Below are 13,666 nucleotides of genomic sequence, written 5' to 3' on the forward strand. Positions count from 1 at the left end.
AGCCTGTCCCAGGCTCAAGGATGTGAGTCCAGTCTCTTCTCCCTCACCACACAGCCATACACATGCATGTCCATGCCTACATACACACGTGCGTACACAACAATGCAATCCAAAGACCCGGATAAAGAGTGTGGTGGGTAAAAACACCCTTGGGACATTTTTTTAGTCCACACACCTTGTTTGCAATTGGTCACTGGAAGGAGACTCCTTCACATACTGATTTATTCATTCAGTGACCATCTAGAGCAGGAGTCCCCAGATCCTGGGCCACGGACAGGTATCAGGTCCACAGCCCGTTAGGAACTGGGCCACACAGCAGGAGGTGAGCAGCAGGCAAGTGAGAAAAGCTTCATCTGTATTTTCAGCCGCTCCCAAGCGCTAGCATCACTGGTCTCAGCTCCACCTCAGATCGTCAGGCATTAGATTCTCATAGGAGCACTGGTTCCTGGTGCCAAAAGGGTTGGGGACCACTGATCTATAGGTCCCCTAAGTTTAGAAATATTGTTGCACTCTTAGATACTATTTCAAGAACTTCTATTTTTATGTGCTGCACTCATTTCTTTAGTTGGTATTTACTTCATATGTACTATGTATTGGCACTCTGTCTGATGCTCCATAATCCCCCAGGTATATAGTGAAGGAGAATTCCTATTTTGGCCCTCAAGGATTTAGGTATAGAGCATCTCCCAGGCAAGTGACAGGATGTTTCTGAGAACAGGTGAACTTGGAGGAATGGAACACACATTGGGTGGAGAATGCAGAACATGGCATTCTCAAATTCAAGATGAAAATTACATAGTTGAATTCAGGAAGATAGTTGGCTTCTTAGAGATTAAACATAAAGGAATTTTCCTAGCAGTATAGTTTATAAGAGGGATTGGAAAAAATACAAACATTGGAGTTTCTGTTTTTCCCAGTCCTGTCTCTCAAAGGCGATGCGCCTTCATTCAAACGGTCATTAAACTTCCAGGAAAACAGCTTTGGGGGAGGGAAGGTGGCACCTTTCTCCGTCTGATATGGAACCAGTTATCCCCTTAATGAGGCTTAAAAATGGAGACTGCTCAGTACCTGGAACCAGGTGTCCTGTCTGAACAGAATAACTCCCTGCTGGGTTATGAGTGAGAGCGTGTCTCATCTTATAGGCCATATTCCCTGAAATGTGGGCAGTCAGGTGACCCAGAGAAGACCCGTTCTGCCAGATGCTCCAGTGCCATGCTATTATTTCTTAATTGCTGGCAAGTGCTGTCCCATTTTGTGCTGTGTAGAGGCCCATCAGAGGCTGTCGTTGAGTAGAGCCTGCTGTCGGTGACTGGCCTACCACTCGGGTCTGCCATCCATTGCCAACTGTTGTCCAACCCTCGGCAGGTGCTTCCATTGCAGAAAGTGTTGCACTCCACTTTCTGCCAGTGGGTTTGGTGGTGGGCACCCAAGGTCACATTGTCCTGTTCATCTCTGGAAAACTCAAGAACACTACAGAGACGAAGTGAGGATATTGGTAACTCACAAGCATCAGTTTGGAGTAGTTCATGACAGCAGTACCTGTAGGTGGAGATTTAATTTTATTAGCAAGGCTATGGCTGGTGACAGCTCCTGAGGCAACGAACTTTCCTTCTTTCATTTGTGATTTGAAATTTCATTTAGTGTGGGAGTTCTTTAAGCTATTGTTTAGATTTTTGGCTGAATTTACATAGAATAGGAAAATTAATGTTGTATGTTTAGAAAGGGATGTCAGGTCCTTTTTTTCTCCTTCCAACGAGTGTTGATGTAGCATCTTCAAGAAATTAAGGAGGATTTCTGCTATGTGATTCTTGTCAAACTCAAAGTAGCTCAACAGACTTAGGATCCAGATGGCACCTGGTCAGTATTCACATGATCATAGCAAGCTGGATGTCTTTTATAAATCTCTGCATTGCAGTTATTCAGAAACAATGATGAAACATCAATCAATTATCCATGATGATTTGCTTAAAACACATTTTATTTAGGACAACCCTAATCTATTTTGGTTTTAGAATTGGGCAAAAAGGACTTATGAGACTTTGCCTCTGTAAGATTAGTAAGGGTGCAAGGGACAGAGTGACTTGACACAGGGCATTTTCTTTGTCATTTCGTTTCTCTCTTCTAGAGGAAGAACAGGAAGTCCACTGGTCATTATTAGTCATCACATTCCTTATAGAATTGAAAATAGACATTCTTGACATTGCTTTACAGTTTTTTTTTTCTGTTTCCTAAGGTCCTCTTACCTACCTCTTAGTATGATTTTCTCTCTCTTCCCTTACAATATTATTTTTCTGCCTCTCTTGGCAATTCTTCTTCACCCAGAGATCTCCACCCATTAAAACTCGCTTTTAGGAAAGAATGTGGTATGTGTGCATAAAATTATGTCACTGTTGGCATATTCTAAGTGATAATTAATTCTATAATTGGATACCAGACATAAAGTATAAAGAATTTCAATCTCCTTGGCCTAATGGTGGTAGTATTCTAGGACCTAGAGGGGTATAGGGAAGCTGCTTTCTCTCCATGTAGAACTGGTTCTGAGTTTATCATCATAATAATCCCAGACATTTGTGTCATATTTTATGGTTTTAAAAGTGTTTTGACATCCATGATCTCATTTAGTTCTCATTTGACCATCTGTGCAGTATAGCATCCCAATGTGACTTCAGACCAGGGGTCTAAGCTGTATCTCAGACAGAACAGCTCCAGTGGGTACAGCTCATAGTCACTTGGCAGCCAGTGAGCTAAGACACCTAACTGCCAACTGCCACCTTCTCTTTAAATAGGTCCACAGCTGCTTGAACCAAACTGTGGTTCCTCAGAGTAGGCCTTATAGAAAGATTGGTATTCTCCAAAGTGGGTCTGTTTAATATCATTAGAATTCAGGGAGAGAAACATTCTCAGCCTAACCATCTCTGAGCATGGAAAGAATATGATGCAGGACACTTTCTGATTTGAGTGTAAATGAATTGAATCTCTTTCATGAAAGAATGATTTATGACATCTTGGAAAAATATTGTTCCTGATGATTTAGCTATTACTGGATTTTTTCCCCCAGCAAACTGTCTTTGTCTCTGAACTGGAAGCCAAATCCTAATGGCCCAATGGAGATGCAAGTTCTTTGCATTTTCTCACTCTAGCTACCTACACTTGGGCAGTAGTGTTAAAGTATTTTCTCTGAGGTGACCCTCATTGTTCCTCATGGCGGCTTCCCTACAGTTGCCTGTGTAGTGAGAGATGGAACTGGGATTCATCTCTCCTGGTCTCCCAGGACAGCCTATTTTCATATTCCTTTTTCTCGACATGAGGAATGGCCCAGTAGCAGAAATAAGGAATCCCACTCCTGCTAGAGCCTCCTAAGCAGATCCGATTCTCTAGGTAAGAAAGGACTTACCTTTCTACTCCCATGCGGTAATTTCTACTGGACCCATATTGTCCTCAAATGAAAAAGGACACATTGCCAGAGACAGAGAATTTAAGCTCCCAAGTCAATCTTCTCTCTTTGCTTTACCCACATAGAAGTCCCTGGTCCTAGCCTCTGGCACATCCCTCGTGGCTCCCTGCCTTGCAATTGAAGAAGATATAGGGTCCTAAAAAGGAGGCAGTGGAAGCCTGAGAAATGGTGGAGACATGAGGGACTCTAGGCCTAAAAGCCTGGACTTCATACCCTGGGTGGCACATGCGAATATGAGAGATTTTCAAAAAGATTTTGTTTATTGTTTGAAAATGCACTAAAAGTTATGTGCTGGCTCTCTATGGGACTTGGACCACTCAAATCTCCTCTCACACTTAATGATTTCATTGTTCATTACTTAGATTTAATTTCTCCTCATTCTTCTCAGGTGATGTTAATGCAAATGAATTTTTCTTCATGTAGACTGATATATTGTTTTCTAAGATGCCAGTGAAGTAGAGGAGAATGTGGCCTTCTTAACCCAGCGAAGAGAAGGGAGAGAAAGGGGATAAAAGACAGGACTAGTTGAGTAGACAATGTGGAGAAGGTCTCTGATACTCAGCTTATCAGAAATGGCCGTGTGCTACAGCCCACACACAAGGATTATTTTAATTGTGCTCTCATCAGGAGGGATACAGTCATTTCTCCCATAAGTGAACTCTGCCATGTTAGGACTCATAAGATTGTCACAGAACTGGATTTCACAAGAAGGAATTTCACATGAGTAGTATTTTTGAAAGCAGAGGATGGAGCTACTGGACTGACCCTTTGTTTCCACAAGGAGTCCTTTGTCTCCTAGTACATTGTCCTGAAAGTGAAAGGAAACTTCCCTGGGGCTCCTTGTGTTTGCTGATACATGGAGAAAAATAGTAATTTCAGGGCCATAGCATCTTGATATTAGTGGGAACCTAGAGGGTTCTCTCACTCAACCTCTTATACAAAGCAAAAGGTCTTTCTATTGAGACTTGGAGAAATACTTACTGAGTTTTAGGGACAAAGGCTGCATTTTTGGAGGCACCCTCTGTTTGTTTGACAAATTACATCCATAGAAAGCTCCTTTATAAAACAAGCCAAAAAAACTGCTTTCTTCTAATGTATACTCCAGTCACTTCTAATTCTGGCCCCCGGAACAAAGCAAGACAGACTTAATCATCTCTCTTCATCAAAGCAGCACCTAGGTATTCAGAGGTAACCCTACCATGTCTGTGAAGGCATGGGCCTTCTTCAGGCCAAACACTGCTGGCTCTCCTAACTGTTGCTCAAAAGATGTTTTCCAGAACCCACATCTCTCTTTGTGCTTGCCATTTTTCTCTGGAAGTTATTCAGATTATTAGCTTTCTTTCTTAAATTTGACTGTTACAACTGGGTCAAGTACTCTGGAACTTGCATGACCAGTTCACAACAGAATGAAACATTCATTTTCCATGATCTGGAGACCATTTCTAACAAGCAAGCATTGGCTTTCTCTATAATTTGTCGCACAGTTGGCCTCTCTTTGGGTTTTAGTTACCCTCACATTAAAGGTTTTTTTTTTTGTTATTTTTTTTCTTTTCTTTCTTCTCGTATCTGCTGCCAAGTTAGGTCTTCTCATTTTGAATTTATATAAATTAATTTTTCTTAACCTAAATGCTCTACCTGACATTAAGGCCTTTTAGACATTTTCTGGTTAGTTTTTGCCCATTTTTCCAACTCTGAAGAACTTTTTGAATCTTGATTCTTTTATCCAGTGTATCATCTATGACTCTCTGCTTCATACCACTTAGAAATTCTTGGACGAGCTTGCCTCTGGGCCCTTATCTCAGCACCTGACCTAACCATTGAATAGGATCGAGTCATCTGCAAGAGACTGCAACATGTCTACATTGTGATTTGCATGACTAATTAGGGCTCCTCTCAAAGTGTGGTCCCCAGTTCAGCAGCTAAGTATCACCTTGAACTTGTTAGAACTGCAAATTGTCCAGCCTTATCCCATATCCACTGAATCAGAAAGTAGGGGAGGAGCCAGCAATGTGTTCTTTCAAACCCTTTAGGTTATTCTGATGCCCGCTCAAGGTTGGTAGCCACTGATCTGGAGTACTGGGAAGGAAGATAAAAAAGAAATCTAAAGTACATAGGCATCTGACAGTCTTAGAGTCTATTTGAGGAGCCAACTTATGAACAGTCTAACCAGACGTCCTGGTAGCATGGGCTGATGTGTCTCACAAATTTCTCTCTGGACTCTTATTTGGCTAAAGGACAGACTGGAGGGGAGGACTTGGGCTTGGTAAGTGCAGAAGCAATGTTCTGGAGAGACTGAATGAAGCCCGATGAAGAGAGGAATTGAGTATACACCAAACACCAGACCCAGGCAAGGGAAAGAAAAGGCGAGTCTGGATGACCCTGAGCGATTGGGCAATGCTACATTTCCCAGAGGAGATTTGAAACAATTGAACATTTAACAAAATAAATTCTCATACCTGTTTTTCTTTCCACAGGCCCATCTGCTAAACATCCCGAGCTGGAATTGGAAAGAGGGTGATGATGCAATCTGCCTCGCAGAGCTGAAGCTGGGGTTCATCGCCCAGAGCTGCCTGGCTCAGGGCCTCTCCACCATGCTCGCCAACCTCTTCTCCATGAGGTCATTCATAAAGGTAATGTCTTGTCCTATTAGAGCACATTAGCCCCGGATTCAATTTGTCATGGGGTTGAGTAGAGAGCACAGCTTAAACTCAAAACAGATCGACGAGCTTTGACCACTTTGGTTAAGGAGAAATTCCTTGTTACAGATTTGGGCAAGAGGCCAACTTCTTTCAAAATTATGTTTTTATTTTTATTTGGCACATCCACGGCCATTAAATGATTGTTCAAAGCACAATCCTCTCTTTTTTTAGATAAACCACATGTTTATCTATCAACAAAGCCTCCGCTGTTAAAACAAAAATATGATTTATATACATTCCATATGGCACCAGAGCGCCTAAAGAAAAGAATTACCATTTTGCTCTTTTACATCAAGTGGCTGGTGGACCTCTCACTGTGTGGATAAATGCAGACCATGTGTTTGTGCCGAAGCCCAAACCCCAACAACATAATTCATTTATTTATTTCTGCACAATCAAGGAGGCCAGCAGGGCTGACATGCTACGGTTATTTGAATGGAGAGTGAAACGATGAACTGAGTCCTCGGCAGCGGCGCCCTTTATACCGCGAGACAGGCGGTCTGGATATGTTCATCTTCTTGTCAGCTGGTTCACCCCACGGAGCTGACTGGGCCACCACTCTAAAGTGGCCTCTCCCTGCTCCACCAGCTCAGACAAAAGAAGAGCCACCTCTTTCCTCAGAGGCCAAGATAGGCATGTTCCAGGACATTGGGTTGAGGTTCCAGGCTCCTACTAAGAGGGCTCTTGTGCAGGATGATGATAATACTTGTCCTTATCCTTAGATTCTTCCCAGCTTAGGCAGTCTAGATGGCAAACCAGGGCAGTAAAACCTACCTAGTTTGGGTCTTTCTGATTTGGTATTGGTGGCCATTAGCTGAGAATCTGGTCTTACATTCCCTTTCCTTTTATTCATTTATTCACATTCCCCTTCCTGAATTAGTAGAGACTGATGTGGGGGAAAATAGTGAGTCACCAGGAGGTCCTGCAGAAAAGAACGGAGGCTCTGAAATCAAAGATATACCCACTGCCAGGAGTAAGGTCTTTGGTGGAGCTAAGGAAATGGCACTGGATGCGGTGAGAGGGATGGGTGGGGAGGATGGGGATGCAAATGACGGACTAACTCATTCTGGGCCTCCACAAGTTGTGTGACTGAGAGCACATTAGCCCCAGATTTTTCTAGGTCTTTACCTATCGTACCCACCTAATTTACATTATTTAACCAATTTATACTTAATATTATGTAAGAGAACAAATTGTTTTGGAGCCCCTTCGGTAACTTCAGCAATGGATACTTTGATTGAAAAAAATTTCATAGTCACTGTGTGCCCAAAGACGTCAGCTTCACTGAACTCCAGGCTCAGACTCAGCTCACATATAAGGACATTGTATTCCTCCTAGTGGCTTCTTTAATCCAGGCTTCTATTCCCCTGCCTGGATGAAACCGAGTGCAGGCAAAATGGAAGTGGCAGTGAGGTCCATGTGGCTGTTCTTAGAGACACATCCAAAAGCCAGATGTAGGCTTGTGTCTTCCAGGGCTCTTATATTCAACATGAGGGGCCCAGACCCAGGATAAAGGACTGTCACCAAGAGGGCTCCTCTGGCTCATTCAGCTGAGCCCTAGTGATTTGTTCCAGCAGGGAATTGCCTGCAGGACAGGCACATGGTCTGAGGACTTGGGCTCAGCTTCCTCATATTGATGTGACATGGCCTTGGCAGGGCCCCACCACACACAGGATACTTGACATGCGTATGTTTTGATTTTGTGGTGCCTGCATGGAAACCAGAGCTGCCTGTCAGGGAAATTAATAAAATGGATGTGATGCTGATACTTCAGTGTTATTACCAGCAGGGAGAAAGAACTTCTGTCCCACTTCCCTCAAGACCTTGAAGGGCCTCACTTCTGCAGCCAAGGATGTCCCCTCCAGACCAACTAACCCCACCGTTAAGTTCCTATTTAGGAAAGCCTGTGGGAGAGTCATGGCTGGCCCTGGTATAACTGAAAAGACATTTCTCTCTTGGGATTATGTTACTGTGTTATTTCTGTCTGGGGCCAGCTCCTGCATGTTTGGAGGTAGCACTCTGCCTATGGCCTTATGACATTTAGGTGGTCTTTTGTGTTGGAATTCTGTAGTGTCGTCTCTGTGTACTTACTTACCCTCCAAATTCCAGATCTTTGTCTCTTTTAGGTCATAGTAAACACCATAATGACGCTCTCTTTGGACCATTCCAGGGGTTACAAAGCCTTCACTTATTTTTATTTGGGGGTAGATGGAAAAGGAGCTCTATAAATGGATTATTGTTTACGACATTACTTCCTTCCCCAGGGTCTCCCATGTCCTATGGCAGAGAAATCATCAGCACTTCCGTGGGGACAGGCAGGCCTATTAAGATGGAAAGAGAGGGGATGGGGCTTTGGCAGCATTTGATCCCTTGAGAAGATTTAGCGTTTCTGGAAGCCAAAGGTGGAGTATGAGCTCACCCTGCCCCTTGCCCTAGGCAGGTACAGTGTCTGATTCTTGGTTTGGCAGAATACCCTGTATTCTGTCCTTACTGAAAGAAGAAAAAAAGGGAACAAGACTGAAACAGTGATGACATATCATAGGCAGAAGAAGTGACTATTTACCAGACTTTTAGAGCCAAGACTGAAAGTGAGGGTGAGAAAGCTTAACAAATGAGAGATGGACTACAGGTGCGTAGCAGTTACAAAAGACACCCAGCTCGCAGGTACCAGGAAAGATAGGGGAGCTCTTGCTCGTCCCCTCGGCAATGTCATTTTCGAACATCTTCACCCAAGGACCCTGAGTCATTGCCCCAGAAAGCGTAGATCCTGTCTATATTGGATATATTACCTTTGAATTGCTCTACAATTTTGGGAATCTATATTTTTAACCCACATCTTTGGTGGTAATTAATTTTTTAAGTTTTCTAACTACTATTGAAGACTTTTTTTTCTGGCTATTTGCTCTTATTTTTTTCCACTTAACCTTCAAGTGCTCTATAGGGTGTGTGCTGGTACGCTGGGATTTATTTAACAAATTCATGCTAACTTTCTATCCAATACTTTTATGAAAAAGACTCAGGTGGCTACTCAGGGTTCCTTTGGCCTGGTGGCTTATTGCTAATGACAGGTTAAGCATTTTGTCCAGCAGCACCTAGTTTTGCCCTTGACTTCCTTTCAGGAGTGAAGGCAAATATTCTGGTTCCTGTAACTTATCAACATCTGCATTATCAGCCAGGCCTGGAACATGCTATTCATTTACCACTATCTGAACTCCTACTACTCGTCTGTCAGGTTCAAGAGAGAATCTTTCTAATATCTTCTGTAAAGACCAAGACAATAAACTTATTTAGCCTATTTGCCATTGCCACAGTACCTCCTCAGTTACACCTCAGCCAAGATACAATCGGAATAACATGGGCCTCCTGGAGACCGCAGGCCCATGTTATTCTGATCGTATCTTGGCTGAGGTGGACTTTACTGAACATAAAAACTATTTGTTCAGTATTGTTATTACCATGCTGAGATAAACTTTCAATAATACATAATCTTAGCAATAATTGTAGCCAAGGGAATCATTTTTAATACCTTGATTTTGGGTTATGTTTATGTGCATATGTGTTTGTATATATGCATATATAAAAATGTGGTTTAGGAGCTATTAGAATCTTTAATAATAGCAGAAATATACTAGGCCCTAACTATGTGCCAAGCTCTGTGCTAAGTGCTTTATATGCATTACCTCATTTAATTCTTGCAATGACCCTACCCAAACTTGGTACTATTATTAACCTCACTTTACAGTGGCAGACACTGTGGGTTGAGAGAATTTCAGTAACCTGCGTGAGGACATAAAATTGAAATGATAAACTCAGTTTTTCGAACCCAGGCGAATTGGTTCCATGTTCATCATTGGGTAAACCAAGAGGAAATATGATCAGTGATAAGAGGGAACCTTAGCTAGTGCCATCATCTTAGCACAAATCTTAGCTTTCTGTAGTTAATTTTATGGCAAGTACTGAATCAATAGAGATTCTTGGGCACCTACCATATTCTAGGCAGTGTGCTAATCAGACTGTCATCCTTATGGCCAGGAGGCACTGATAAGTTTCAGGAAGCTTCTTTTTGGATTGGGGTACATGGGCACATGTTTGCATCCTGTGGGTTTTGCCCCATCCTGTAGGTGGGGGAATTAATTAAACTCCCAAGAATGAATTGTTGTATTTGGGGGTGGGGGTAAAGTTAATTGCCTTAGGTAGGTGCTTGTGGGAGACAACAAGCAATTTTTATTGGCTGGTGGGTATAAGCTCTGCAGACCAGAGGTGTTCATCCAGGTGAGGGAAGCAAACTAGAAGCTGGTCTCAACTCTGTGTAGAGTGGAAGAGGTGAGTGATTTACAGCCAGGATTCAAACTGATAAGGCTGATATCAAGGTGGCTTTCTACTTCCAGTAGGGAACACTAACGGTGCCGGGGTAGAAGGTTTGTCTGGCAAAGTGAACACACGTGATGTGAATTACATAGTGAGATGAAAGCTGTTGCATATTTTATACCCATGGACAGTGTCACCCTAATCATAGATAGTGTCCTGACAGTGGACTTCTGCAGATATCCCTCAACCGAGGGAGAGTGGCTCCCAGTACAGTTATACTCAATTCCTTGGCAATCTCATTCTCACAGCTTCTAGATACATAGATGACACCTACATTGATATCTTCATCCAGAACCTCTCCCCTAAACCCAGTATCATATATTCAACTGCTACTCAACGTCTCTATTTGAATGTCTCATCTCATCTCAGACTTAACATATTCAGAATAGAATTTCTGTTCTTTGACCATTAACCCATTCTCTCATTGCACTATTGGCAATGCCATCCTGCCCATTGCTTAGACTAAAAACTTTGGAGTCATTTTTGACACCCTTCTTTTTCTTGCGAACCACATTCAGTTCAGCAGGAAATCATCTTGGTTCAACTTTCAAAATATGCCCCGCATCTGAACACTTCTCACCACTTCCATTCCTACTGTGAGTTCCAAACCACCATCCTCTTATCTCCTAGAATATTCTACCAGCTATCTAACTGATCTCCAAGCTCTGACCTTATCTTTCCCTTCCCTCCTGTCTGTCTTCGATAAAGCATCCAGAACAATTCTTCTGAAGCATATATCAAATCGTGTCACTCCCTGCATAAATCTCTCCATGGCATCACATATTACCAGAATAAAGTCCTTGCAAACATCTATATGTCCTAAGCAGTCAGGTTTCCGTTACCTCACCAGCCTCACCTTCTAAGTGCTCTTCTGCTCCTTATGTCAGCCACACTCCTTCTGGCTGGTCTAGGGGAGCTGTGTTTGTTATTCCCTCTGGGTGGAATGTTCCTCCCCTAGGTAGCTCGCTTGGCTTCCCTCCATCAAATCCTCATGTCTTTGCTCAGTGTTAATTTCTCAGTGAGATATTTCTCTAAAACATTAGAATTGCATTTTTAAAAAGGCATTAAAAGCAAACTTTTAATTGAAGTATAAGATACAAACCTAAAAGTGTACATTTAGTAAATGGACAGCTTTTTAAGTATTCACAAATCCAACACTCCCGTGTAACCAGGACCCAAAATAAGAAATTGGACTTTACCAGTACCCCAGGAGCCCATTTTTTTGTTTTGTTTTGTTTGTTTTGTTTTGTTTTGTTTTGTTTTGTTTTGTTTTAGTGCCAGATGATAGTGTATGTGTGGGTCTGTTTCTGGGCTCTCTTGGGGGAAAATTGACGTCTCCACAATATTGAGTTCTTCAGTCTATGAAGATGGCACATCTCTAATAAGGGAGTGCTTCATTTGCAGTTTTCCTGGCAAATACAGGAAAATCAAGAAGAAAGTGACTAAACTGAAATTTCTTTGGGGCTTCTGAAGGCCCCTACAGGGATTAGATACGCTAATTCACCATATCTTCTAGGAAGGAGCTAGATGTTCTCCTTGGCTTCCTGGGGTGAATAAAGTTTCCATGCGAAAAGATATCAGAATTGCATTTTTAAAATATGCATCACTTTCTCCTCCATGCCCCATTCATCCAAATCCTTATCTACTCTCCAGCTTTGTCTTTCTCCATGGCATTTTTTATTATCGCCTCTTTTCCCTGAGACAGTGTAAGCACTGTAAAAGCCTAGGTTTGCTTGCTGAATCCCCAGTGCCTAGAACAGCACCTCACTCATAACAGAGTCTCAATAAATGCATGTTGGATAAATGAAGGAATAAAATGGCGTCAGCATAGCCTAACCTGTCTTTAATACAGACAGCTGGGTGGGGCCAGAACCAGCAACTTACAGTTCGAGGTGATTTGGGTGCTGAAAACTTTTGCTACTGTATGTGGGTCCCTTGCCAAATTAAAGAGCTTTGACTCCATATAGGAACTGGAAATTCAAAGCTTTATAATTCTTGGCGAAGATGCATGGAGGCTGGTTAGATTTGGTTATAAACCATTTCGACGGCCAGAAAATCCAGTCCGTGTGTTGTTTAAATTCACAAATCAAAATAAACAGGCATGAATCGAAATGAATTTGCTAAACCTCAGTATCCCATTTGAGTCAACATCATTGTGCCTCTTTTATTCTTCCTACTTGAATCTCCTTAAATCAGTGGCTCTGCCTGCCTCTCCAAGATGACTAATGCCCACCTGAAAGTAAAGCAACTTTCCTGAAGATGATTTCAAATGAAGAGAGAATTAATCCATGAACTATTAACAGGGATTCTGTTCCCCTCTGGCTCTTGTAATTCCTAGAACATTGAATTAAAGAGTTCTCAGACCTTTACAAATTCTCAAGGCAAACATTATTAGCAAAGAGAAGCCCATACAGCATGTTAGAAGTTTGCCAGAAAATGTCAGTGGAATTTCCGAATTAAAAAAGGAAAGGTTGAAACTTCTCCCTCCCATCACCTCCCCTTCTCCTTCCCCTCCTCCCTCCCTCCAACATGATTAGAAAGTCATTTCATGTGTCTTATATGTTTGGTCAATCAAAGGCAAACGTACATGATTGATGGTGACAGGGAACACATTTAACTCATTATTCTTTACTTTGCAGCAAAATGATTTGTGTAAACTGTCTGCCTAGCATTAAAGGTAAAACAAACTTAGAAACCCCAAAATGTTATATTTTCATCTAATATTTTCCTTTTGGTTTTATAGCTGTAATCACATATGGATTCTTTTATTTAGCTCTTGGCATGGACTGAACAAAGGGGAAGGCAACACAGAAATATTATATAACATACAAACACAGCCCCATGCCCAGTGAGGAAAGAGCCACAGAAGCTCAATGGCCAGGGCTTAACGTGAAATTCAGGAGAAGCTGCCACTCACCCTGGTCCTTATCAACTGGCAGGATGTTGTCATTCATGTGAAATAAGGCCCTCTTGACAAAGTCTCTCTCTGCTCTAACATCAAAATGAGCTCTTTCGGAGATTATGGCCTTCAATTAATTGTATACATTTCTTAGTACACCTGGGCATCCACAGGCTGAGTCCTCCTGGCCTCCCCACCCTGCCTTCCAATTTTCTAAGTTAGATTTTGTGGGAACCACCCACCATC

At 42.3% G+C, this 13,666-nt stretch overlaps 1 protein-coding gene across 31 annotated transcripts in view; it reads left to right on the plus strand.

Annotated features, from left to right (window-relative positions):
* The window catches only part of KCNMA1 (potassium calcium-activated channel subfamily M alpha 1), a 683,907-nt gene that overhangs the window by 487,477 nt on the left and 182,764 nt on the right, over window positions 1-13,666 (plus strand). For all 31 annotated transcript variants that reach the window (XM_036222528.1, XM_036222530.1, XM_036222529.1 and 28 more), the window contains exon 14: window positions 5,929-6,084. In XM_036222528.1, coding sequence (XP_036078421.1) covers window positions 5,929-6,084 — 156 coding nt within the window. The remainder of the gene's footprint in view (window positions 1-5,928; window positions 6,085-13,666) is intronic.

This window comes from Rousettus aegyptiacus, unplaced genomic scaffold, assembly GCF_014176215.1.
Source record: "Rousettus aegyptiacus isolate mRouAeg1 unplaced genomic scaffold, mRouAeg1.p scaffold_m13_p_6, whole genome shotgun sequence".
NCBI lineage: Eukaryota > Metazoa > Chordata > Mammalia > Chiroptera > Pteropodidae > Rousettus > Rousettus aegyptiacus.